The sequence below is a fragment of the Anser anser genome (assembly GCF_964211835.1).
Source record: "Anser anser genome assembly, chromosome: W".
Taxonomy (NCBI): domain Eukaryota; kingdom Metazoa; phylum Chordata; class Aves; order Anseriformes; family Anatidae; genus Anser; species Anser anser.
The window spans coordinates 10,302,738-10,328,366 of NC_139731.1; the positions used below are offsets into that span (position 1 = coordinate 10,302,738).

At 45.0% G+C, this 25,629-nt stretch overlaps 1 protein-coding gene across 11 annotated transcripts in view; it reads left to right on the plus strand.

Annotated features, from left to right (window-relative positions):
* Nucleotides 1–25,629, plus strand: part of LOC310888747 (ras GTPase-activating protein 1) — a 119,664-nt gene that overhangs the window by 33,946 nt on the left and 60,089 nt on the right. For 10 of the 11 annotated variants that reach the window (XR_014576128.1, XR_014576129.1, XM_083815764.1 and 7 more), the window contains 3 exons: nt 20,034–20,104; nt 24,556–24,673; nt 25,369–25,400. Coding sequence is in view for 9 of the 11 variants with exons in the window: in XM_083815764.1 (XP_083671890.1) it covers nt 20,034–20,104; nt 24,556–24,673; nt 25,369–25,400 (221 nt within the window). In the remaining 2 variants the exon portion in view is untranslated. Of the gene's footprint in view, nt 1–9,711; nt 11,240–20,033; nt 20,105–24,555; nt 24,674–25,368; nt 25,401–25,629 lie in introns of those variants that run through there. The other variant, XM_083815770.1, reaches the window with a different exon arrangement.

Consider the following 25,629-nt stretch of genomic DNA (forward strand, 5'->3'; position numbering starts at 1 on the left):
AACAGGTAGGGAAACATGTCTTCCCCTGTCCCCTTCACAGATTGGCTCCCTAACGAAAACAGGCAATAGGTGTAATTGCTAATAGTTTCCGAGATATGGGTTCCAAAGTATAGAGTCGACGTCAGTGCTGAGTACAAATACCAGGTTAAAGTCGTGACCAGATATTTCATCATTTCATAAGCCATTGTTACACCGCACAGTACCATAACAATCTTAAACCAGGGCCCAGAAAGGATAAACAGTGCAACAGGGAGCACATACAGAAAGTAACGCACTATAAAACTCAATTTGGAAAACAGGCACAGCAGACTGGAGATTAAGGCAATCAACATCGTGACTAGCAACTATTAAGCAGGTCCAATACTTATACCAATTTTAGTTTAACACACTCTGGTCAAATTTGTCGATATCTCAACCCTTCGAGCCCCATGTTGGGCGCCAAAAGGGCTGTTGTGGTTTAACCCGGCCGGCAGCTAAGCACCACACAGCCGTTCGCTCACCCTCCCCCCTCCCTCTCTGGGATGGGGGAGAGAAACGGGAAAGTGAAGCCGGTGAGTTGAGATAAAGACAGTTTATTAAGACAGGAATATAATAATAACAATAATAGTAATAATAGTGATAATGATAATAGTATTAATAATAATAATGTGTAAGAAACAAGTGATGCACAATGCAATTGCTCACCACCCGCTGACCGATGCCCAGCCTATCCCCGAGCAGCCCGGCCCCCCACCCTGGCCAGCCACCCCTATATATTGTTTAGCATGACGTCAGATGGTATGGAATACCCCTTTGGCCAGTTTGGGTCAGCTGTCCTGGGTCTGTCCCCTCCCAGCTCCTGCTGCACCCCCAGCCTGCTCGCTGGCAGGACAGAGCGAGAAGCCGAAAAGTCCTTGGCTTGGTGTAAACAATGCTCTGCAACAATTAAAACATCAGCATGTTATCAGCGCTCCTCTCATCCTAATCCAAAACATAGCACCCTACCAGCTACTATGAGGGAAAATTAACTCTGTCCTAACTGGAACCAGGACAAAGGATCATCCTGTCCATAATTTTACCAGGCACTGACGTGAGACTGACAGGCCTGTAATTGCTAGGGTCTTCTTTCTTGCCCTTCTTGAAAACTGGCACAACGTTTGCCAGCTTCCAGTCTACTGGGACCTCTCCAGATTCCCAAGATCGTTGAAAAATAATTGAGAGAGGTCCCATGATGATGTCAGCTAGCTCTTTAAGCACCCTGGGATGAATCCCATCCCGACCCATGGACTTGTATGGGTCCAGGTGGAACAGCAAATCCCGCACACGTTCAGGGTCGGTTAGGAGTTTGTCATCCCCACTGTCAGGGTCCTCCAGCTCAGGGCACCCAGGGTCCCGAAGCCCATCATCAGTGTTCAAGACAGAGGCGAAGAAGGCATTAAACATCTCTGCTTTGCCTATGTCCTTGTCTGTGAGGAGACCCTCCCCATCTAGTAGCGGACTTATGTTTTCTTTGGTTCTCCTTTTTCTGTTCACCTATCTAAAAAAAACCTTTTTTATTATCTCCCACAGACATGGCCAGCTTCACCTCTAGTTGGACTTTAGCCACACGAATTTTCTCCCTACAAACACGAACAGCATCCCTGTATTCTTTCCTTGTCGCCTTACTCTCCTTGTAGCAGCCGTACACTTTATTTTTTCGCCTAAGCTCCAGTAGAAGTTCCCTGGTCAGCCAGGCTGGCCTTCTGCTCCGCTTGCCTGACTTCCGATTTTTTGGAATTGCCTGATTATGTTCTTTTAGGAGGCAGTGCTTAAAGACTGACCAGCACTGATGGACGCTAGTGCCTTCAAAGTATGCTGGAAAGAAAAAAAAAAAAAACGCAACAAAACACGGGTTGAGATGAGGATAATTTAATTAAAAGGCAAAGAAAAAGGGAAAAACAAGCAAAGGCTAAAGGCTGCATGGAAGCACGAAGAGAGAGAGGAAAAAATTACTCTCTGCATTGCTCCTTGGCAGGAAGTTTCGCCATGGCCCAGGAAGCAGGGCCTCAATATGTGTAGCAGTTGTTTGGGAGGACAGATGTCTTAATAACGAGAGCCCCCACCTCCTTCCCCTTCCCCACCTTTTATTGCTGAGTTTGGCATCATAATGGTATGGAATATCCCTTTGGTCGGTTTAGGTCAGCTGCCCTAGTGATGTCCCCTCCCCACCTCTTCCCCACCCTCAGCCTGCTGGCTCTTGGGGGGGGTTGGAGGGAGTCATGATGCTGTGCCAGTATTGCTCAGCAATAGACAAAACACTGGTGTGATACCAGGGCTGTTCCAGCTACAATTGCAGAGCACAGCACTGTGTGGGCTGCTGCAGGGAAAGTTAACTCCATCCCAGCCAGACCCAGCACAACCTCCACCCCTTATTCCATAGCATTTGTGTCACTCTAAGGTTCCATATACTTTAGTGTATTGGTATTCTCATCACCACTGTTCCTTGTCCTTTAATATATTTATAGATAGGTACTTTTTTTTTTTTCATTCTATAAGCCTCTCCACAAAAAGTCCATAAGAATCCGTGATGATTTAGGCTTTATCTGCCAAAGTGGTCACTCAGGACAAGCTGAGTAGGATTTCTGGATGCCAGCACCAGCTTAGCTTGAGTTGTTGCTGTGCTTGCCCTGTTCCTTACGAAGCTGACCTGTCATTGGTCATGCAGTTTCCTCCTACAACACATATCTTAGATTACAGATTATTTTTGTCCCTAGGTTAAATCTCCTTGAGGCACACACCTGATATCCCCATCCTTTTGCATAACCCATCAGGTGTACCCTGTTCCTTGGGCAAACACAATCCCACAAGCGGGTTTGCCTTTTCCCGAGGCAGGAGTAACCCACACCGCCTTCCCCATCCACTTCCCTACATGCACTACAGGGACTTTAGCTCCTCCCACCGAGTGTAAGGGTTTTGTTTCAGCAGGACCAGGATGGTTGTCAGACCCTCAGGTGTTAATTAGTCAAGTAGCTTAGGGTAAATTCCCATCCCGGTGTTTCCATGTCCCAGCACCCAATGCTCGTAACATAGTCTTTAATAGTCCACTGTCTCTCTCAGCTTTTCCAGAGGGTTGTGGGTGATAGGGGGTGTGATACACCCATTCAATGCCATGCCTCTTGGCCCAGAAGGTGACAAGATTGTTTTGGAAGTGACTCCCATTTTCAGACCAATTCTCTCTGATGTACTATGGTGCTACAACACTTGCCTTTCTGGGCCCAAGATAGTGTTTTGGGTGGTTTATGGGGTATGTTTCCAGCCACCCAGTAGTTGTTTCTACCTTGGCGAGTATGTACCATTTGCCTTGGAAAGTGGTCCGATATAGTCAATTTGCCAGGCCTCACCATATAAACATCCTAGCCACCTCCCCCTATTCCAGGGGGATTTTACCCTCATGGCTCGCTTCATTGCAGCACAGGTCTCACACTCATGGGTAACCTGTGTGATGGCCTCTGGTCAGGTCCACCCCTCGATCACGAGCCCATCTGTATGTGGCATACCTCCCCAGATGTCCTGATGTTTCATGGGCCCATCGAGCTACAAACAGCTCACCCTTACGTCCCCAGTCCAGGTCCACCTGAGCCACTTCAGTTTTCGAAGCTCGGTCTGCTTCTTTGTTATTCAGATGTTCTTCGATGGTATGACTCTTGGGCATGTGGGCATCTACACAATGTACCTTTACAGCTAGGCTTTCTACCCAGGCAGCAATATTTTGCCACAGGGTAGCAGCCCAGATAGGTTTACCTCTTCACTGTCAGTTGCTCTGTTTCCATTGCTGTAGCTACCCCCACGGAGCATTTGCCATCATCCATGAGTTAGTGTAGAGAGAGAGTATTGGTGCTTTTCCTCTTTTGGCTGTTTCTAGGGCCATTTGGATGGTTTTAACTTCTGCATACTGACTCGACTCACCTTCCCCTTCCATGGCCTCAACAACTTGTCGTGTGGGACTCCACACGGCAGCTTTCCATTTCCGATGGCTCCCTACCATGTGGCAGGATCCGTCAGTGAACAACACATACTGCTTTCTGTCTTCTGGCAACTCACTATATGGTGGTGCCTCTTGGGCACGAGTTACCTCTTCGATGAGTACTCTAAAATCTCTGTCTTCTGGCCAGTCCATGATCTCTTCCAGAATTCCTGGGCGGTTGGGTTTTCCCATTCAAGCCTGCTGCATAATTAACACTACCCGCTTATTCCACATAGCATCAGTTGCATGGTGTGTAGTGGGGATTTTCCCTTTGAACGTGCAATGTAACACAGGTAGCCGTGGTGCCAAGAGGAGCTGTGTTTCTGTACCAACAACTTCTGAAGCATCTCAAGCCCCCTCCTATGCTGTTAGTATTTCCTTTTCAGTTGGGGTGTAATTGGCTTCTGATCCTCGATAGCCCCGGCTCCAGAAACCCAGAGGTCGACCTTGAGTTTCTCCTGGGGTTTTCTGCCAGAGGCTCCGGGTGAGGCCATGCTCCCCAGCTGCAGTGTAAAGTACATTTTGCACAGCTGGTCCTGTATGGACAGGCTACTGCATGAGCTATTTCTTGTTTGATTTGTTCAAAGGCCTGGTTTTGTTCTGGACCCCACTCGAAATAGTTTCTCTTTCAAGTCACTCAATATAGAGGACTCACAAGCTGACTATAGCCTGGAACATGCATTCTCCAGAACCCCACAAAGCCTAGGAAAGCTTGTGTTTCTTTTTTGCTAGTTGGCAGAAACATAGCAGTTATTTTGTTGATCAAATCCATTTGAACGTGACGACGTCCATCCTGTCATTTTACCCCCAAGAACTGGATTTCCTGTGCAGGTCCCTTGACCTTACTCTGTTTAATGGCAAAACCAGCTTTCAGAAGGATTTTGACTGATTTCTTCCCTTTCTCAAAAACTTCCTCTGCAGTGTCACCCCACACAATGATGTCAACGATGTACTGCAGGTGTTCAGGAGCTTCCCCCAGTTCCAGCACAGACTGGATCAGTCCATGGCAAATGGTAGGGCTGTGTTTCCACCCCTGGGGCAGTCGATTCCAGGTGTACTGGACGCCCCGCCAAGTGAAAGCAAACTGTGGCCTGCAGTCTTCTGCCAAAGGGATGGAGAAAAATGCATTAGTGATATCAATTGTGGCATACCACTTGGCTGCCTTTGATTCGAGTTTGTATTGAAGTTCTAGCATGTCCGGCACTGCAGCACTCAGTGGTGGCGTGACTTCGTTCAGGCCACGATAGTCCACTGTTAGTCTCCACTCACCATTAGACTTTCACACTGGCCATATAGGACTGTCAAAGGGTGAGTGAGTCTTGCTGATCACTTCTTGACTCTCCATCCGATGAACCAGCTTATGGATGGGAATCAGGGAGTCTCGCTTGGTGCAATATTGCTGCTGGTGCACGGTTGTGGTAGCGATTGGCACCTGCTGTTCTTTGACCCTCAGCAATCCCACAACAGAAGGGTCCTCTGAGAGACCAGGCAGGGTAGACAGCTGCTTCATCTTCTCTGTACTTAAGGCAACTATGCCAAAAGCCCACCGGTGCCCTTTTGGATCCTTGAAGTACCCTCTCTTGAGGTAGTCTGTGCCAAGTATGCAAGGAGCCTCTGGGCTAGTCACAGGGGGATACTTTTGTCACTCACATTTCTCCAGTTCTTCCATTTCTTCCATTTCTCCATTTCTCCAGGAGTCACTTTGGCCTCCAATACAGTTAGCTGTTGGGATCCCCCTGTCACTCCAGAGATACAGATGAGTACTGCTCCTTGGTAGCCTGATGGCATTAGGGTGCGCTTTGCGCCAGTGTCCACTAGAGCTTTGTATTCCTGTGGTTCTGATGTGCTAGGACACTGGATCCACACAGTCAAATAAATCTGGATGTTCCTCTCCTCTACCTGGCCAGAGGCAGGGCTCCTCTAGGCCTTGTTGGGTTATCTGTCACTTAATTCTTGCAAATGAGAAGCAGAGGTCCCTTCATCAGGGTCAAGAGTAACATCAGCCCTTCTACTGCCTCTGGGGAACTGCCCAACAGAAACCAGAGCAGTAATTTTCCTAGGAGACCCTCTTCTTGCTGTTTTATTTCCTTGCAGTTCACTTACTCGAGCTGATCGGGTCAAGGTAGGTTCAGCATCCCACTGCCTCATATCTTCCCCGTGGTCATGCAGATAAAACCACAAGGTGCCATGTTCTGTGCATCCCAGGTACTCTCTCCCTCAAGTAGGAAAATGCTGATTCTTAATGGCTGAAATATTACTCTGTCTGGGTGAGGAGGGAGATGATTGTTCTATGAGGTGGTGGAGCCTTTGGGACAGTTTCTCCACAGCCGAGATGCAGGCCCGTAGTGGAACAGAGAGATTGTCTTCATATTTTTGAAGCTGGCAGGACAGAGTATCCACTGTCGGTCCCATCCCCTCATCCCAATTAATTGCTGCCAGCGTACTGGCATGTGATGATTGTGCACCCCGCACAAACTTACGCCACATAGATGGTGTGCACTGGACTTCATCGGGATCTTGAGGTGTCTGGGCATTGTCCAAATCACTATAAACCATCTCCAGCACAGCTAATTCCCTCAGATGCTGGAGACCTTTATCCATGGTGGTCCACTTGCCTACTTGATATACAATATTCTCCTTGTGTGGATACCTTTCTTTCAAACCTGCCAGGAGTCACCTCCAGAGGCTGAGAACCTGTGTCTCTCTCCCAATTTCTCTGTCTATGACCTTTTTTCTAGAGAGGGACCCCAGCTACTTGGCTTCCTTGCCTTCTTGTTCCTGGCTATTGGCTCCAGTGTCCCAGCATCTAAGCAGCCAAGTGAAGATGTGCTCACCTGGGTGTCGACTGAAATCCTTTCGTATATCTCGCAGTTCACTTAGGGATAGGGATTGGGTGGTTTCTGACTCATTTATGATTTCTGTCTCTTCTTCCTGCTGTTTTTGTGATGACTCTGCTTTAGAGCTGTCTGCCTTTTCCCATTCTCCCTCCTTCTTAGGAGGAGCTTCTTCACTTACTAAATGAGCTGACTTCCGTTTCCACTGTTTTCTCTTGACTATGGGGGCGACTGATACCATGGACAGTTGGTCCTCTGGGTTATCCACAGTGTGTGTTATCTGGTCATCAGATTCAGAGACCTCCTCCCTCCCTTGAAGGTGCTGGGTAGCATTAATTGCTGTTTGATAGGCAGTGTTAATTACTGTTTGATAAGCGTAGGCCAGGACCCAGCACAGTGCTGCAAGCTAGAGTTCTCCACCTTTGCCAGGATCAGGGCATCTTTCAAATATTCTGTCAGTTTTTTAGGATTTTGCACTTGTTCAGGGGTGAAGTTGAAAAGCATCGGAGGAGACACCCGTGACAGGTACCTGCCTATATCTTCCCACACACCTTGTCACCCACCAGAACACTTTCTGGGTGCAGATTCCTGAGTGGTATTCTTAATTAATTGTTTAATCTTATAGACAAGAGGAAAAAAATTGTGCAGACTTAGCAATAGGAGTACATTGGTTACACATGGATATTCAAAGTACTCAAAAACTGTTGTAATTAGCCCACTGTGAAAGGAGGAGGAGGTACCATTCCTGATATTATTCATAAAATGACTTCCAGAGGAGGAAAGGAAGACAGTATAATTTTGAATATTCTCTAAAAGATAATTTCCAGGAGACCCAAATGATAATAATGCAGAACCTGAATACCAGATTAAACTCAAAGCCACTGCTTTACAGCACAGCAAATTAAAAAAAAAAAAAAAAAAGAGATTTTAGCACACTCTCTGATCGGATATAGAGGAGAAGGGAGAACATGGCACGGATTACATGAGACATGATCAAACAGGAAAATATTAACAGGAAACTGAATATGGTGACTAGCAAGTAAGTGTGTTAGTCGTAAGCGTTTTAATCAATTCTGCTGTTATCTCAACCCTTCGAGCCCCACGTTGGGCGCCAAAAAGGACTGTGGTGGTTTTACCTTGCTAGGCAGCTGAATTCAACCACAACCGCTTTCTCACTCCCCCTCCTCAGAAGAGGAGGGGAAGAAGAAAATAATAAAACAATTCACGGGTTGAGATAAGGAAAAATAATTATTAAGATAAAATTATTAAGGGAAAATTAAATAATTTAACTGAAGGGAAAAGGAAAGGGGAAAACAAAACAAAACAGGACAAGTGCAGAACACAGCACTGTATGGGCTGCTGCAGGAAAAGTTAACTCCATCCCAGCCAGACCCAGTGCAAGTGCTGAGGAAACTTCAAGAGTGAGATGCAACAGGTATGGACGGAAGGAATATGTTCCATGATAGTCCCCTTGGCAACATAACCTACTTTTCTGGTTTTGGCTGGGATAGAGTTAATTTTCCTCCTAGTAGCTGGTATGGTGCTTTGTTTTAGACTTAGGATGAGGATAATGTTGATAAGACACTGACATTTTAGTTGTTGCAGAGCAGTGCTTCCGCAAGTCAAGGACTTTTCAGCTTCTCATACTGCCCTGCTACTGAGCACGCTGGGTGTGTAAAAGGAGCTGAAAGGGGACAGAACCAGGACAGCTGACCCAAAGTGGCCAAAGGGATATTCCATACCATCTGACATCATGCTGAACAATTAACATGCGGTGGGTGGCTGGAGTGGAGGAGTGACTGCTGCTTGGGGACAGGCTGGGCATCGGTCAGTGGGTGGTGAGCAATTGCATTGTGCATCACTTACATTATACGTATTATTATTATTATTTCTCTTTATTTTCTGTCCTATTAAACTGTCTTTATCTCAACCCACAAGCTTTTACCTTCCCCCACTCAGTTCTCTCCCCCATCCCACTGCGGGAGTGGGGGGGAGGGTGAGCAAACCACTGTGTGGTGCTTGGCTGCCTGCCGGGTTAAACCACAACAGGCATTTTGGTGCCCAACATGGGCCCAAAGGGTTGAGATAACAGCAGATCTGACCAGAGCATGTTAAAACAAAATTGTTATAAGCATTAGATCGGTTTAATAGTTTCTAATCACAACAGTGATTTTTTTGATCTCAGGTCTGTTGTGATTGTTTTCCAAGTTGAATTATATAGCATATTACTTACTGTATGTGTTCCCTGTTGTGCTGTTTATCATTTCCGGGGGCTGGTTCAAGGTTATTATTTTTCTGTACTGTGTAACACTGGCATATGATATGATAAAATTACTGGTCATGAGACTAATTTGTTATTTGTAATCAGCATTGCCGCCACCTCTATACTTTGGAAACCCTATCTCAGAAACTATTAATAAATACACCATTTACCTTGGGGGGAGGTGTTTTTTCCCACTTGTTCACTCTCCCTTTCTCCTTTACCCCCTTCTTCTCCTCCAGGCTAGTTCTGATAGCTCTTCAAAACTTTGAATATCCTTGGGATGGTCAAATCAGCATGTTCCTATTGTTATGTTTCCTGAATGCCTTGCATTTTTTTAGAGGTTCAACAACTACTTAAGAATGCTAACTAGAGATCTGTCCTGAGGCAGGATAGTTATGAGTGGCAGGGAGTGTGGGAGGATATGTGCTCGAGAGAGTCCAGAGAAGGGCAACGAAGCTGGTGAGGGGTCTGGAGAACAAGTCTTACGAGGAGCGGCTGAGGGAGCTGGGATTGTTTAGCCTGGAGAAGAGGAGGCTCAGGGGAGACCTCATCGCTCTCTATAGGTACCTTAAAGGAGGCTGTAGAGAGGTGGGGATTGGTCTCTTCTCCCATGTGCCTGGTGACAGGACGAGGGGGAATGGGCTAAAGTTGTGCCAGGGGAGGTTTAGGTTGGATGTTAGGAAGAACTTCTTTACTGAAAGGGTTGTTAGGCATTGGAATGGGCTGCCCAGGGAGGTGGTTGAGTCACCATCCCTGGAGGTCTTTAAAAGACGTTTAGATGTAGCCCTTAGTGATATGGTTTAGTGGAGGACTTGTTAGTGTTAGGTCAGAGGTTGGACTAGATGATCTTGGAGGTCTCTTCCAACCTAGACGATTCTGTGATTCTGTGATATGGGCAGGCACCTAGAGCAGTGGGCACCTCCAATTCTTTGGAACTTCACCCCTGAACAAGTGGAGAATCCTAACAAAACTGGCAGAATGTTTGAAAAAGGTGTGTCATCACCCTGGCAATTCCAAAGTGACACAAATCATTGTAACCTGCTGGGGTGTGGCCTATGCTTTGCGAGCTGCAGTCAATGCCAAAACAACCCCCGTGAAAGGCTCTGCGGCCACTGTCACCCATGCGACAGGCCCAGCGGCCATTCTAACCCCAGCGACAAGCCCCATGGCTGGGCCAGAGAACCAACCTCTTCCAAGATCAATAGCCCCTATATGCAAGATGAAACAACGGATGAGAAAGTCAGGTTGTTTAGAAATGAAAGGAACTCCTACTCATAAGGGAAGGAGGAAGAAGATGATGAAGAAGGCTACTCCAAAGTGGCTGGGCTATCAAAGGAACAGGAGGATGAAGAGGAAGGTTTCATAAAACAGTCAGTAACTACCCGATCCCTATAGGAGGGTGAACTAGAAGAAATATGAAAATATTTAAGCCATTGTCCAGGTGAGCACATTGTCACCTCGCTGCTTCAATGCTGGGATAACAAGGCCAATAGCCTGGAAATAGAGGGCAGGGAAACAAAGAAGCTGGGATCACTTGCTAGGGAAGGAGGCATAGACAAAGCAATAGGAAAAGGAGAACCAGTCTTCACCCTCTGGAGGTGACATCTGTCAGGCGTGAAGGAAAGGTATTCCTTCAGGGAAGATCCTGTATGTCAACCAGGCAACTGCATGAGAAAAAAAGTTGTGTTTTTGCAGTAGAATGTGTTTTTGCAGTAGAAAACTAACCTTGTGTATTCAGAAGTGGTTGTGCAGTCATCCAAAGATCCAGATGAAGTCAAGTGTACACAACCCATGTGGCAGAAGTTTGTACGGAGTGCACCATCATCATATGCCAGCTCATTGGCAGTAACGACCTGGAAAGACCAAGAGGATCCCACAGAGGATAAACTGACTAAATACCTCTGGCAGTACAAAGAAAGTCTCTCTTCTTCCTTACAGGCAGAGAAGCTTTCTCGTTAGGTCCACGAACAGAAAGAGAATATATCTTCCCCCCCACCTGTACAAAGCAGTGTTTCAGCTATCATGACCTACCATCCCTCTCTTCAAGAAAGGACATATAGTGGGTACACACCCCGTGCCACCCTGTGGTTTTACCTACGTGACCATGGAAAGGACATGAGAAAATGGGATGGAAAATCTACCTCAACCCTACAGGCATGGGTACGTGAGTTGCAAGGAAAAACAATCACAAAAGGGGGGTCTTCTGAGAAAACTTCTGCTCCAATTTCCAGGGGGCAGGCCCCCAGACACAGTAATGAATACTATGACCATAATTAGAGGGGCCCTGCCTCCAGCCAGGAATCCCCCTGGCTGGACAATCGGGTTTATTGGACTGTATGGATTAGATGGCTTGGCACGTCAGACCCACAGAAGTATAAGGCTTTAGTAGGCACCGGTGCACAGTATACCATAATGCCATCAAGCTATAAAGGGGCAGAACCCATCTGTATTTATGGGGTGATGGGGGGATCCCAGCAGTTAACCGTATTGGAGGCTGAAGTGAGTCTAACTGGGAATGAGTGGCAAAAGCACCCCATTATTGTGACTGGCCCAGTCACAATGCATCCTTGGTGTAGACTACCTCAGGAGAATGTACTTAAAAGATCCAAAAGGGGACCAGTGGGCTTTTGGCATAGCTGCCTTGGAGATGAAGGACATTTAACAGTTGTCTACCTTGCTTGGTCTCTCAGAAGACCCTTCTGTTGTGAGGTTGCTGAGGGTTGAAGAACAGCGGGTGCCAATCACTACCACAACAGTGCACCAGGAGCGATACTGCACCAAGCAATACTGCACCATTCCCATCCATAAACTGATTCGTCAACTGGAGAGCCAAGGAGTGATCAGCAAGACTCACTCACCCTTTGATAGTCCCATATGGCCAAGTGGTACGCAACAATTGATATTGCTAATGTATTTTTCTCTATCCCTCTGGCAGTAGACTGCAGGGCACAGTTTGCTTTTTGATATAACAGACGCTCCGATGAAAAACTTGCATCCCCGGGGAGGACAGTGAGGCACCTTTCTTCGTGGGTGTTAGCTATAGGATGGCTCTTTGATAAACACTATAAACCAGCCATTCCTATCCAGACAGGACTAAAGAAGATTTTTTGTAGATTCCCTTGTTGATATGGGGGCACAGATGTCAGTAATTACTAATGAAACAGCAGAGGATCTAAACATAAAGCCTGGTTGCACTAAAGTAAAATTTACAGGGATTGATGGAGTCATAAAGGAATGTCCTAAAGCAAAGATCACTTTGTGGCTCCCAGGTGAAAAGAAACTGACCCATGCTAAAGTATTGGTCAGTGCTGCTAATACCAATATTTTAGGATTCGATTTGTTGTACAGCAGAACATGGAAACTCCCTGATGAGTCATCTTGGAGTTTCACAGGATGAGGAGATGGGGAAATAGCGTGGTTTGAACTAAATCTATACATTTGTTAGAAGCATCTATACCCTTACCCCCCCCCCCACACACTAAAATCACTAATGTTCGGTAATATCCACTGCCAGCAGCGGCAGTTACGGGGGGGGGGGGGGTTTGACGGGGTGCTGACAGAATTGGAAAAGATAGAAATCATTAGAAGGACTCATTTGCCTTATAATTTAATGGTGTGGCCAGTAAAAAAAAAAACAAAACTGATGATGGCATTTCACAGTTGATTATCGACAGTTAAATGCTAATAATGCGCCTTTAACTGCTGCAGTCCCAAACACTGCAGAAATAGTGACACTGATACAGGGAGCTGCTCATCCCTGGATGGCTGCTTTAGATGTTAAAGATGTGTTTTTCATGATTCCTCTCCTTGAGCAGGATAAAGCGAAGTTTGCTTTTACGTGGAGGGGGATCCAGGAGACTTTTAACAGGCTTCCACAAGGATATAAACATTTCCCCATGATTGCTCACAATGTTTTGGCTAAAGTCTTAGCAGAAATTCCTGTTTCACCTGACATTACAATATATCAATATATTGATTGAGGGAAAGAGACGAGAAAGTGCAAGAGACACAATGGAAAACATTCAGGAAACAATAATCGAACTGGGATTGGAAATTCCAGATTCAAAGTGTCAGGGACAAGGAAGTTAAATTCTTGGGAGTCTGCTGGATTAAAGGAGCATCTTCTCTTCCTCCAGACACTGTAGAAAAAACAGAACAGGGGCAGAGTCCCTCTAACACAAAGAAGTTACAAAAAGTTTTGTGAGCTTTAGGTTGCTGACGCAAACATATTGAAGACGATACCAAGTTGGGGGGAAATGTCAATCTGCCGGAGGGTAGGAAGGCCCTGCAGAGGGACCTGGACAGGTTGGATCGATGGGCAGAGGCCAATGGGATGAGGTTCAACATGGCTAAGTGCCAGGTCCTGCACTTTGGCCAAAACCACCCCATGCAGCGCTACAGGCTTGGTTGGGGCAGAGTGGCTCAAAAGCTGTGCAGAGGAAAAGGATCTGGGGGTGTTGGTCGATGCTTGCCTGAACATGAGCCAGCAGTGTGCCCAGGTGGCCAAGAAGGCCCATGGCATCTTGGCTTGTATCAGGAATAGTGTAACCCAGCAGGACCAGGGAGGTGATCGTCCCCCTGTACTCTGCTCTGGTGAGGCCGCACCTCGAGTACTGTGTTCAGTTTTGGGCCCCTCAGTACAAGAAGGATATTGAGGCCCTGGAACATGTCCAGAGAAGGGCTACGAAGCTGGTGAAGGGTCTGGAACACAAATCTTATGAGGAGTGGCTGAGGGAACTGGGGTTCTTTAGTCTGCAGAAGAGGAGGCTCGAGGGAAACCTTATTGCTCTCTACAACTACCTGAAAGGAAGCTGTGGGGAGCTGGAGGTCAGCCTCTTCTCCCAGGTAACTAGTGATAGGACAAGAGGGAATGGCCTCAAGTTGCCCCAGGGGAGGTTCAAGTTGGAAATTTGGAGAAATTTCTTCTCAGAAAGAGTAGTCAGGCATTGGAACGGGTTGCCCAGGAAAGTGGTGTAGTCACTGTCCCGGGGGGTGTTTAAGGAAAGGTTGGACTTCGTACTTAGGGACATGGTTTGGTGGGTGATATCAGTGGTAGGGTGATGGTTGGACCAGATGATCTTGGAGGTCTTTTCCAACCTTAATGATTCTATGATTCTATGGAACTGATAGACTGCATGGCCAGCCCTGGGTGGAACTGATAACAAAATCATGTCCTCTGGGTGAACTTTGCTCATTTTAATCTCATTATAATGCCAAAACACACTTCCATCCAAAACACCACCTGCCTCCAGGGTATGACCACCCCTCACTGAGCATACGCTATGAATTTCTCTGAGCCTATACCTTTAAAGCAAAAGTGAGAAAATTTTATACCAATCATAACAAAGATATGTAGGACTAGAGTCACTCAAGCTCCACCTAAAAGTAAGAAAACAGTAAAAAAAAGTCTCAAGAGAGGAAGAATGTTAGGGAAGATACCACTGCAGACAAGTTGGAAGGACATCACTGACTTCTGGAATCAGTCAACGGGCTAAGCGTCTCTTCCCCCCCACAGGGATGCCTGCTGGGTGAGATTCAAACCCTCGGTTATACTGAGTGCTTCCCCAGGAAACCTAACATTCTCTATAGAGTTGTTTCATAAGTTAGCACATGTGTAGTTGGTTGTGTTTGTTATATTCTTGGTATTTGCACGTGCTTTGCAGACAGTGTATTCATCAGCAGCAATCCAAAAGAACCTGGACTCCTGTTGCTTCAATAAACTTCAATAAACTCATTAATCTACTAGACTGAAGGTGTATCGACCTATTTGCGCATCTGTGATTGTGGTACTTCAATATATTGAAAGAAGACTTATAGTGCTGAATTGGGCATCACTGATAATCTAAGCCCAGCCACCCCCATCCCCTCTGATATCTGAGAACAAGCTGGAATGCAAGGGGGTTTAGGTCCTGGCACACTTTACCCTTTAACGCAACAGTATGTATTCTAATCCAGGATTTTTAAAAACATTGAGGAGAAATGGCCCCAAAATGGAGCCCTGCAAAACCCCACTAGTGACTGGCCACCACCTAGATGTAACCCCGTTTACTATAACCCTTTGATCCTGACCCATTAGCCAATTGTTTACCCATCACAATATTATTTTTGTAGCTGTATGCTGGACTGCTGGATGTTTTGTCCAGAAGGATACTATGAGAAAATGTATTGAATGCTTTGCTGAAATCCAAACAGATCATATCAACTAGCTTCCCTTGGTCAACTAGTTGGGTAACCTTGTGTACTGGGTCTGGCTGGAATGGAGATAAATTTCCGTGCAGCAGCCCATACAGTGCTGTGCTCTGCACTTGTAGCTAGAAAAGCATTGGTATCACACCAGTGTTTTGGGTAATTTTTTGAGAGAAATTTCTTTTCTTTCTCTTTGTGCTTCCACATGGCCTTTGCTTGTTTGTTCTTTTTTCCTCTTCCTTTTCCCTTTAATTAAATTATCCTTATCTCAACCCATGAGGTTTTTTTTGTTTTGTTCTGTTTTTCTTTCCAGCATGCTTTCTTCTCCCCCTCTTCTTCTGAGGAGGGGGAGTGAGAGAGTGGTTGTGGTGGAGCTCAGCTGCCTAGCAAGGTAAAAGCACCACATTTCTTTTTGGTGCCCAACGTAGGGCACAAAGGGTTGAGATAACAGCAGATGTGATTAAAACACTTACGAATAACACATTTGCTAGTCACCAAGTTTGGGTTGCTGTTAATATTTTTCTGTGTGATACTGCCTTATGCAATTCGTGCCATAATCTATATGCGATCGGAGAATGTGCTGAAATCTGTTTGCTTTTTTCAGTTCACTGTGATGTAAAGCACTGCCCTTGAGTTTAATCTGGTATTCAGGCCCTGCATTGTTATCATTTTTGTCTCTTGGAAATTATCTTTTAGAGAATATTCGAAATTACGCTGTCTTCTTTTCCTCCTCTGGTAGTCAGTTTATGAATGATATCAGGAATGGTACCTCCTCCTCCTTTCACAGTGGGCTAATTACAACAGTTTTTGAGTACTTTGAATGCCCAGGGGTAACCAACATAGTCCTATTGCTAGGTCTGCAGAATGTGTTTCCTTTTCTCCCTAAGGTTAAGCAATTAGTTCAGAAAACCACACAAGAATCTGCAATGAGATAGTGTGGTGGTGGGTGGCAAGGTGTGTGGGAGGATAGGGGCAGGTACCTGTCACGGCTGTCTCCTCCGATGGTTTTGAACTTGCTAAAAATCCTAAAAAACTGATAGAATGTTTGAAAGATGTATGCCCTGACCCTGGCAATGCCAGAGAACTCCAGCTTGCAGAGTTTGTACTGAGTTCTTTTGCACTGTGCTGGGGCCTGGCCTGAGCCTATCAAATGGTAATTTGCTACCCAGCACCCTCAAGGGGAGGAGGAGGTCTCTGAAACCAATGACCAGATAACACACAGTGTTATCACACTCTCTCCATCATATTTGAAAAGTCCTGGCAGTCAGGCAAAGTCCCTGGTGACTGGAAAAAGGGAAACATCACTCCCATTTTGAAAAAGGGTAGAAAAGAGGACCCAGGGAAATACAGACCGCTAGAGCCTCACCTCCTTGCCTCGAAAGATTATGGAAAAGATCCTCCTGGAAGCAATGTCAAGGCACATGCAAGACCAAGAGGTGATCCGAGACAGCCAGCATGGCTTCACCAAGGGCAAATTGTGCCTGACCAATCTGGTGGCCTTCTGTGATGGAGTAACTGCATCAGGTGACAAGGGATGACCGAGTGATGCCATCTACCTGGACTGCTGTAAGGCCTTTGACATGGTCCCACATGACATCCTGGTCTCCAAATTGGAGAGAGATGGATTTGATGGGTGGACCATTCAGTGGATAAGGAGTTGGCTTGAAGGTCACACCCAGAGAGTGGTGATCAATGGTTCTATGTCCAGGTGGAGGCCAGTGACGAATGGTGTACCTCAGGGGTCTGTCCTGGGACCAGTGCTGTTTAATGTCTTCATCAACGACACAGACAGTAGGATCCAGTGCACCCTCAGGAAATTTGCAGATGACACCAAGCTGAGTGGTATGGTTGATATGACAGAAGGAAGGGATGCCATCCAAAGGGACCTGGATAAGCTTGAGAAATGGGCCCACGTGAACCTAATGAGGTTCAACAAGTCTAAATGCAGGGTGCTGCACCTGGGCCGGGGCAATCCTGGACATGAGTACAGACTAGGATAAGAACTCATTGAGAGCAGCCCTTCAGAGAAGGACTTGAGGGTTCTGGTGGATGAAAAGCTCGACGTGAACCGGCAGTGCACGCTTTCAGCCCAGAAGACCAACTACATCCTGGGCTGCATTAAAATAGGAGTGGTCAGCAGGTCGAGGGAGGTGATTATCCCCCCTTTACTCAGCCCTTGTGAGGCTCCACTTGGAGTACTGCGTCCAGGTCTGAAACCCTCAGCACAAGAAGGATGTGGAGCTCTTAGAGGGGGTCCAGAGGAGGGCCACAAAGATGATCAGAGGGCTGGAGCACCTCTCCTACAAAGACAGGCTGAGAGAGCTGGGGCTGTTCAGCCTACAGAAAAGAAGGCTCTGGGGTAACCTCAAGGCAACTTTTCAGTACTTGAAGGGGGCTTATAAAAAGATGGAGAAAAACTCTTTGCTCAGTCCGATACTGACAGGATAAGGGGGAATGGTTTTAAACTAAAAGAGGGGAAGATTTAGATTAGAGGTTAGAAGGAAATTTTTCACTCAGAGGGTGGTGAGGCACTAGAACAGGTTGCCCAGAGAGGTTCTGGATCCTCCATCCCTGGAGGTGTTCAAGACAAGGATAGATGAGGCCCTGAGCAACCTGATCTAGTGGGTAGCATCCCTGCCTATGGCAGGGGAGTTGGAACTAGATGATCTTTGAGGACCCTTCCAACCCAGGCCATTTTATGATGATTATGATTTAAGTAGTAACCCAGGTGAGCACATTCTCACCTGGCTGCTTAGATCACAGAATCACAGAATCACAGAATCGAAGGGGTTGGAAGGGACCTCGAAAGATCATCAGGTCTAACCCCCCTGCCAAAGCAGGCTCCTTAGAGCAGGCTGCCCAGGTAGGCGTCCAGACGTGCCTTGAATATCTCCAGAGAGGGAGACTCCACAACCTCCCTAGGCAGCCTGTTCCAGTGCTCCGTCACCCTCACCGTGAAGAAGTTCTTTCGCATGCTGGTGCGGAACTTCCTGTGCTCCATCTTGTGGCTGTTGCCCCTTGTCCTATCCCCACAAACCACTGAGAAGAGGTTGGCCAAATGCTGATACATTGGGGACAATAGCCAGGAACAAGAAGGCAAGGAAGCCAAACAGTACTCTATCTGTGACAGGGGGATCCCTATAGCCATTATTGGAGGCTGAAGTGAGCCTAACTGGGAATGAGTGGCAAAAGCACCCCACTGTGACAGTCCCGGAGGCTCCGTACATCCTTGGCATAGACTACCTCAAGAGTACTTATCTCAACCCGTGAATTGTTTTTTTCTTTTCTTCTTCCCCTACTCTTCTGAGGAGGGGGAGTGAGAGAGTGGTTATGGTAGGGTTCAGCTGCCTAGCAAGGTAAAAAAACACCAAACTTCTCTTAATATATGGACATACCTTTAGTCTTAATAAGTCACCTCCAGCAATTATTCCACACATACTAAGTAAGTTTGCAGGTGATACTGAATTAATATTAGCTGTTGACTCCCTTGAGTATAGAGAGGTCTTTTGGTGAGATCGTGATAACTAGAGAGCTGGGCAATCATCAAGAATATGAAATTTAACAATAGCAAGTGCCAGAGTGTGCACTTTGGACAGTGGAACCCTTGATATACATCCATATTTGAGAGGCTGGAATATGAGTCAAGAGTGATCCCTGGCAGCCAAAAGGACCAACTGTGTCCTATAGTGCATCGGGCATAGTATTGCTAGCTGGTCGAGGGAAGTGATTGTCCCACTGTACTCTGCACTGTTGCATCCTCGCCTCAAGTACCATGTGCACTTTTGGGTGCCACGGTATAAGGATACAAAAACAAAGGAGGAATTCGAAGATGGTGAGGGGTGTAGAGGGGAAGATATTTGAGGAGTGTCTGAGGTCACTTGGTTTGTTCAGCCTAGGGTAGAAGAGACTGAGGTTATACCTAATTGAGGCCTACAGCTTTCTCATGAGGGGAAGTGGAGCGGCAGGCTCTGATCTCTTCTGGTGAGTAGCGAAAGGACCCGAGGGGATGGCATGAAGCTGCAACAGGGGAGGTTCAGGTTGGATACTGGGAAAAGGTTCTTCACTGGGAGGGTGGTCAGGCACTGGAACACGTTCCCCAGGGAAGTGGTCACAGCACTAATCCTGTCAGAGTTCAAGAAGCATTTATATAGCGCGCTCAAACATATGGTTTGATTTTTGGGTGTTCCTGAGTGGAGCCCTGAGTTGGACTTGATGATCCTTGTGGGTCCCTTTCAACTCAGGATATTCTATGATTCTATGTATCAAGCATGCATTTCAAAATATGGGTCCTTGAAATAACTGAAGTTTTTAAAAGTTAGTCGTCTTTCATTTCTCCATGCTTAAGACAATATCAGTAAATTTTAAAAAAATCACCTACAAACTGTATCTTCATGTTCATCCCTCCAAGCAAAACCCAAATAAAGATGTTTCCGAATGTTAAATTTTCATAAATTTTTACTAAGTGGAAGGGAATTCTAAAGTACTCTTTCATGGGAGTTACATTATTGGTAATTAATTTTGAAGATAGCATATGCTATCTGTCATGCTACAAGGCTAGGAATGTAATGAGAGCTGTTGTAGATAACTTTAGGAATTAAACATTCCTAGCTCTTACTTTTTTGACCATTTCAAAACTTAAAACTCACAACTGGATACAAATCTCTGTTACCAGACCTTTCCCTCTGAATAGCGTAATGTTGGGGAGAGGAATTCTACACTAGAGTGAAAGCAAAATGTAATATCTTTGCTCTCTTCTCTTAAATTGTAGCCTGTGGAGGATAGAAGGAGAGTTCGAGCAATTCTGCCATACACCAAAGTGCCAGAAACTGATGAAATAAGGTATGTTTTAATAACAGGTAGAAGCAGTTGTGAAATTTTTGTTGTGTTTATGAATATTAATGATTTTAGTATGTTTACTATGCAAATACTTTCCAATTGCATCTTAGACTTAACAATGGGATGTTAAAAGTATGATAACTTTTTTTTTCTTGCTGGATATATTAATAAGTTTTATTCTTGATATACTGTTTGTATTGCATTAAATCGCTAGAACTATGAAGCTTAGTTTAGAAGTAGAACATTACCAATTTCAAAGGCTTACATTTTTCTCAAAGTGGATAAGTTTGTGTATTAGGGAATGCTGTGTAAAAATGTCTAGTGAGGGTTTAAAATAAATTGCCTAGGCTTTTCCCTAAAATTTGCCTGCAGAAGTAACTAGTAGAAGATAAATAATTCAAGCCAAACCAATCTTGACCACCAGAAAGACAATGTGAGCACTGAATATCTAATAAAATTAAGAATAGTATATTTAGCATCTGCTAAATAAGAAAAAAGAGAGATGTCAAAAAACAACAACAACAACAAACACAACCATTTCCCTTCAGTGTTCTAGTACTCTAATGAGACCATCTTGGTTTCACAAGATGATATAACATGTTGGTTGAATTGGGTTCTTGTTAGGAATGCTGGCCTAAGATATAGGCTAAGATATACAGGCTGGGGGCTAACCTGCTGGAGTGCTGCTCTGCAGAGAGGGACCTGGGAGTCCTGGTGGACAGCAGGCTGCCCATGAGTCATCAATGTGTCCTTGTGGCCAAGAAGGCCAACAGTATCCTGGGGTGCATTCCTAAGAGTGTTGCCAGCAGGACAAGGGAGGTGATCCTCTCCCTCTGCTCAGCCCTGTTGAGGCCACACCTGGAGTATTGTGTCCAGTTCTGGGCTCCCCAGTACAAGAGGGGCATAGAACTACTGCAGGAGGGCTACTAAGATGATTAGAGGACTGGAGCACCTGTCGTACGAGGACAGGCTGAGAGAGCTGGGCCTGTTTATCCAGGAAAAGGGAAGACTGAGGGGAGACCTCATTAATGTATATAAATATCTGAGGGGAGGGTGTTGAGAGGATGGAGCCAGTCTCTTTTCAGTTGTGCTCAGCGACAGGATGAGAGGCAATGCCTAGCGAGAGGACGAGGCAACAGGCACAGGAGGTTCCGGATGAATATGAGAGGACACTTCTTTACTGTGAGGGTGACAGAGCACTGGAACAGGTCGCCCAGAGAGGCTGTGGAGTCTCCTTCTCTGGAGATATTCAAAACCCGCCTGGATGCCATCCTGTGCAATGTGCTCAAGGTAATCTTGCTCGGCAGGGTAGGTGGACTAGATGATCTTCAGAGGTCCCTTCCAACCTTGGCCATTCTGTGATTCTGTGATTCTGTAATGTATTATACTCTTGTATTGTAATGTACTTTTGAAGATTCTATGTTTTTCAGTGCATCTTGACTTAAAATTTTAATGTTATAATTGATTTTTGAAAAGCTTGAATTATTTTAGGGTTAATTTCAACCTGTCTTCCAAGCAACAAATTAGTGTACTTTGTTATAGAACTGATGTAGTCTGGCCTTGCTGTTTATTGTTCATTATTGGGATTTAGATACATTAGTAGCTGAATTCATTCTAAATACTTTCTTTAGGCATTTTTTTTATTCTTGCTGTTGGCTTTGCGTTCAAATTAATGCCTTTTCTGTTACCCTCACAAAAGGAAGACATGCAATAGAAAATTGCTTCTAATTTTGGATTGTACTCTAGTAGTTCATAGAATCATAGAATATCCCGAGTTGGAAGGGACCCATAAGGATCATCAAGTCCAACTCCTGGCACCGCACAGGTCTGCCCAAAGTTTAGACCATGTGACTAAGTGCACAGTCCAATCTCTTCTTAAATTCAGACAGGCTTGGTGCAGTGACTACGTCCCTGGGGAGCCTGTTCCAGTGTGCGACCACCCTCTCAGTGAAGAACCTCTTCCTGATGTCCAGCCTAAACTTCCCCTGCCTCAGCTTAACGCCATTCCCGTGGGTCCTATCACTGGTGTTTACAGTGAATAGGTCACCTGCCTCTCCACTCCCCCTCGCGAGGAAGTTGTAGACTGTGATGAGGTCCCCCCCCAGCCTCCTCTTCTTCAGGCTGAACAGGCCAAGTGACCTCAGCCGCTCCTCATATGTCTTTCCCTCTAGGCCCTTCACCATCTTTGTAGCCCTCCTCTGGACACTCTCCAACAGTTTAATGTCCTTTTTCTACTGTGGTGCCCAGAACTGCACACAGTACTCGAGGTGAGGCTGCACCAGCGCAGAGTAGAGCGGGACAATCACTTCCCTCGACCGACTAGCAATGCCGTGCTTGATGCATCCCAGGATGCGGTTGGCCCTCCTGGCTGCCAGGGCACACTGCTGGCTCATATTCAACTTGCTGTCAACCACAACCCCCAGATCCCTCTCTGCGGGGCTGCTCCCCAGCGTCTCATTGCCCAGTCTGTACGTACAGCCAGGGTTGCCCCGTCCCAGGTGCAGGACCCGGCACTTGCTTTTGTTAAACTTCATGTGGTTGGTGATCGCCCAGCTCTCCAACCTGTCCAGATCTCTCTGCAAGGCCTTTCCACCCTCATCTGAGTCCACAACTCCTCCAAGCTTGGTGTCGTTGGCAAATTTGCTCAAAACACCTTCTAGTCCTACATCCAAATCATTTATAAAGACATTGAAGAGGACTGGCCCTAAAATGGAGCCTTGAGGGACCCCACTAGTGACCATCCGCCAGCCAGATGTGGCCCCATTTACCACAACCCTTTGAGTCCTGCCTGTCAGCCAATTGCACACGCATCGCATGATGTTTTTGTTTAGCTGTATGCTGGCCATTTTGTCCAGTAGGATCCTATGGGAAACCGTGTCAAAAGCTTTGCTGAAGTCCAAAAAGATCACATCAGCTGGTTTCCCTTGATCGACTAGGTGGGTGATCTTATTATAAAAAAAAAACAGATTTGTTTGGCAGGACCTACCCCTCATGAACCCATGCTGGCTGGGACCCAATGACTGCATTGTCCCCCAGGTGTGCCTCAATAACTTCAAGAATCATCTTCTCCATAATTTTAATTCTTCTAATTTTGGATTGTACTCTAGTAGTTGATTAGCTTCAGTACCTGTCCTGGTTTTGGCTAGGATAGAATTAATTTTCCTCCTAGTAGCTGGTATGGTGCTCTGTTTTGGATTTAGCATGAGAATAATGTTGATAACACACTGATGTTTTAATTGTTGCAGAGCAGTGCTTACACTAAGCCAAGGACTTGTCAGCTTCTCACACTGTCCTGCAAGTGGGCAGGCTGGGGATGCACAAGGAGCTGGGAGGGGACAGAACCAGGCCAGCTGTCCTAAACTGGCCACAGGGGTATTCCATACCATATGACGTCATGCTGAACAAGAAAACTGCGGGGAGTTGGCCCGAGGGGGGGTGTGTGCTGCTGCTTAGGGTTTGGCTGGGCATTGTTTGGTGGGTGGTGAGCAATCGCGTTGTGCATCACTTGCTATGTATATTCTTTTACTATTATTGTTGTTGTTGCTGTTATTGTTATTATTATTATTTTCCCTTCCTTCTCTGTCCTATTAAATTGTCTTTACCTCAGCGCATGAGTTTTTTTACCCTTCCCCCCCCACCTAGTTCTTTCCCCCATCCCACTGGGGATGGGGAGGAGTGAACAAACAGATGTGTGGTGCTTAGCTGCCTGCTGGGTTGACCACAAAAGTACCTTGTAGCTATTGCCTGTACCACTAATGTACCATCCATGTTGATTGAAGAGTCCTGCTGTACTCCAGTGAAAGGTTTTCATATGACCCAAGTTTGGGGTTACACTTAAGGGAATAACTTATAATCACCTTCCAAAAATGAAACTCCCTTGGATATTTTAATGCTTTGTATTTATGTCCTTATTATAGCTTTGCTTTTTTAGTATGCCATTATATATATTATAAAAACCATTATAGCATGTTTTTTTTAGTAACTATTCTGTATCCTCTTTTTAGCACTTGTACTGTTTAGATCTTTGCATGTGAAGACATATTTCATAGGCTTTTATTATAAAAAAATAGGTTTTGATAAAAAGTATTATTTTCTTAAGTTATTAAGGGAATCTTTGTTTTTACTGGTATTTAGTATTTGATCCTTCTTGATAAAATAATGCTACTATCTTTTAATATTATTTTGGTGGTGTTTGTTTTATATGTCCTTAGCCCACGTTAAATTTGACTGAATTAAAGCATCCATTAAATTCTAAACGTAAATCAAAGGATAATTATGAATCTGTTATAGCTACTAAAAGTGTGAGATGCCGTGTTTGGGATACCAATATATTAATCTTTCATGATCAGATTTCCTCAAGTTTTTGCTGAAATTATGCTCAAGAGCTCATTGTGTTAATTAAACTTTAAGTTAAAGCACAATCATAATATAAATCTTACTGTAACTCTCTCCAGTTTCCTTAAAGGAGATATGTTTATTGTCCATAATGAATTGGAAGATGGCTGGATGTGGGTTACGAACCTACGGACAGATGAACAAGGTCTTATTGTAGATGACCTGGTAGAAGAAGTTGTAAGTAATTTTATATTCAAATCTGTTAGAGAACTGAGATTTTATTTATTTATTTATTTATTTATTATTTTGTATGTGTGCGACTTTAACACTGAGATAAACCCAAACCAGTGGCATTTAACTTCCCAATTTTCAGTTACATACTTTTCTCAACCTTCCATTAGTAACTGAATCTACCACTTTTAAAATAGTGTAACAAACTCTTAAGTCTAATTCAGTAGCCAAATAGAGCTTATTGACATGTTGTCCAAACAAGTTAATGTGAAAATGAATGATACTGTGAATTTACTAGGCAGTTCCCTAAACTCACCAGTCCTGATAAAGAACATGCTAGTCATTCAATTGCGTTCTTTTTGTTTGTTTGTTTGCCATGAAATATTCATAAATATATAGACTGAAATTTTGTATTGTGATATGCATTTTTAAAGGGTCAAGTGTGGGTTAAAAAGTATATTGTTGAGTTAACTATGCCTAGAACAATCTTCTGAAATAATGGGTTTTGGTTGAATTTCCACTTGGTGAATGAAGTGGAAAAACTCTTTACGCAGATATGTGAAATAAGCCATTAAGTTCAAAAATGTCTTGGACTTCTTAGTGCTGCCTATTTCTGCAGAAGGTCTTAACAAATTAAGTTCACTTTTCTAAAATCAGGTATACTGTTGTCATGCACTTAATATGTTAATTTTTCTCGTTAGGGAAGAGAAGAAGATCCACATGAAGGCAAAATGTAAGGATTTTATTTTGTTATTAAAGGCGAATCATAAAATAACTGTAAACTTTAGTTATGAGGTTGACGTTGGGGAGGCGAATCAAAGGTGTGTCGTTGGTTGTTTTTTGCGGTTTTTTGGAAGACTTTTCTTCTGTACTAGCTACTGAAGATACAAGAGTTCATGTCAATTATCTGTGTATTAGTTATGCCAAATTGCAATGGTTTTTGCAATGATAAAAAAAGAGTC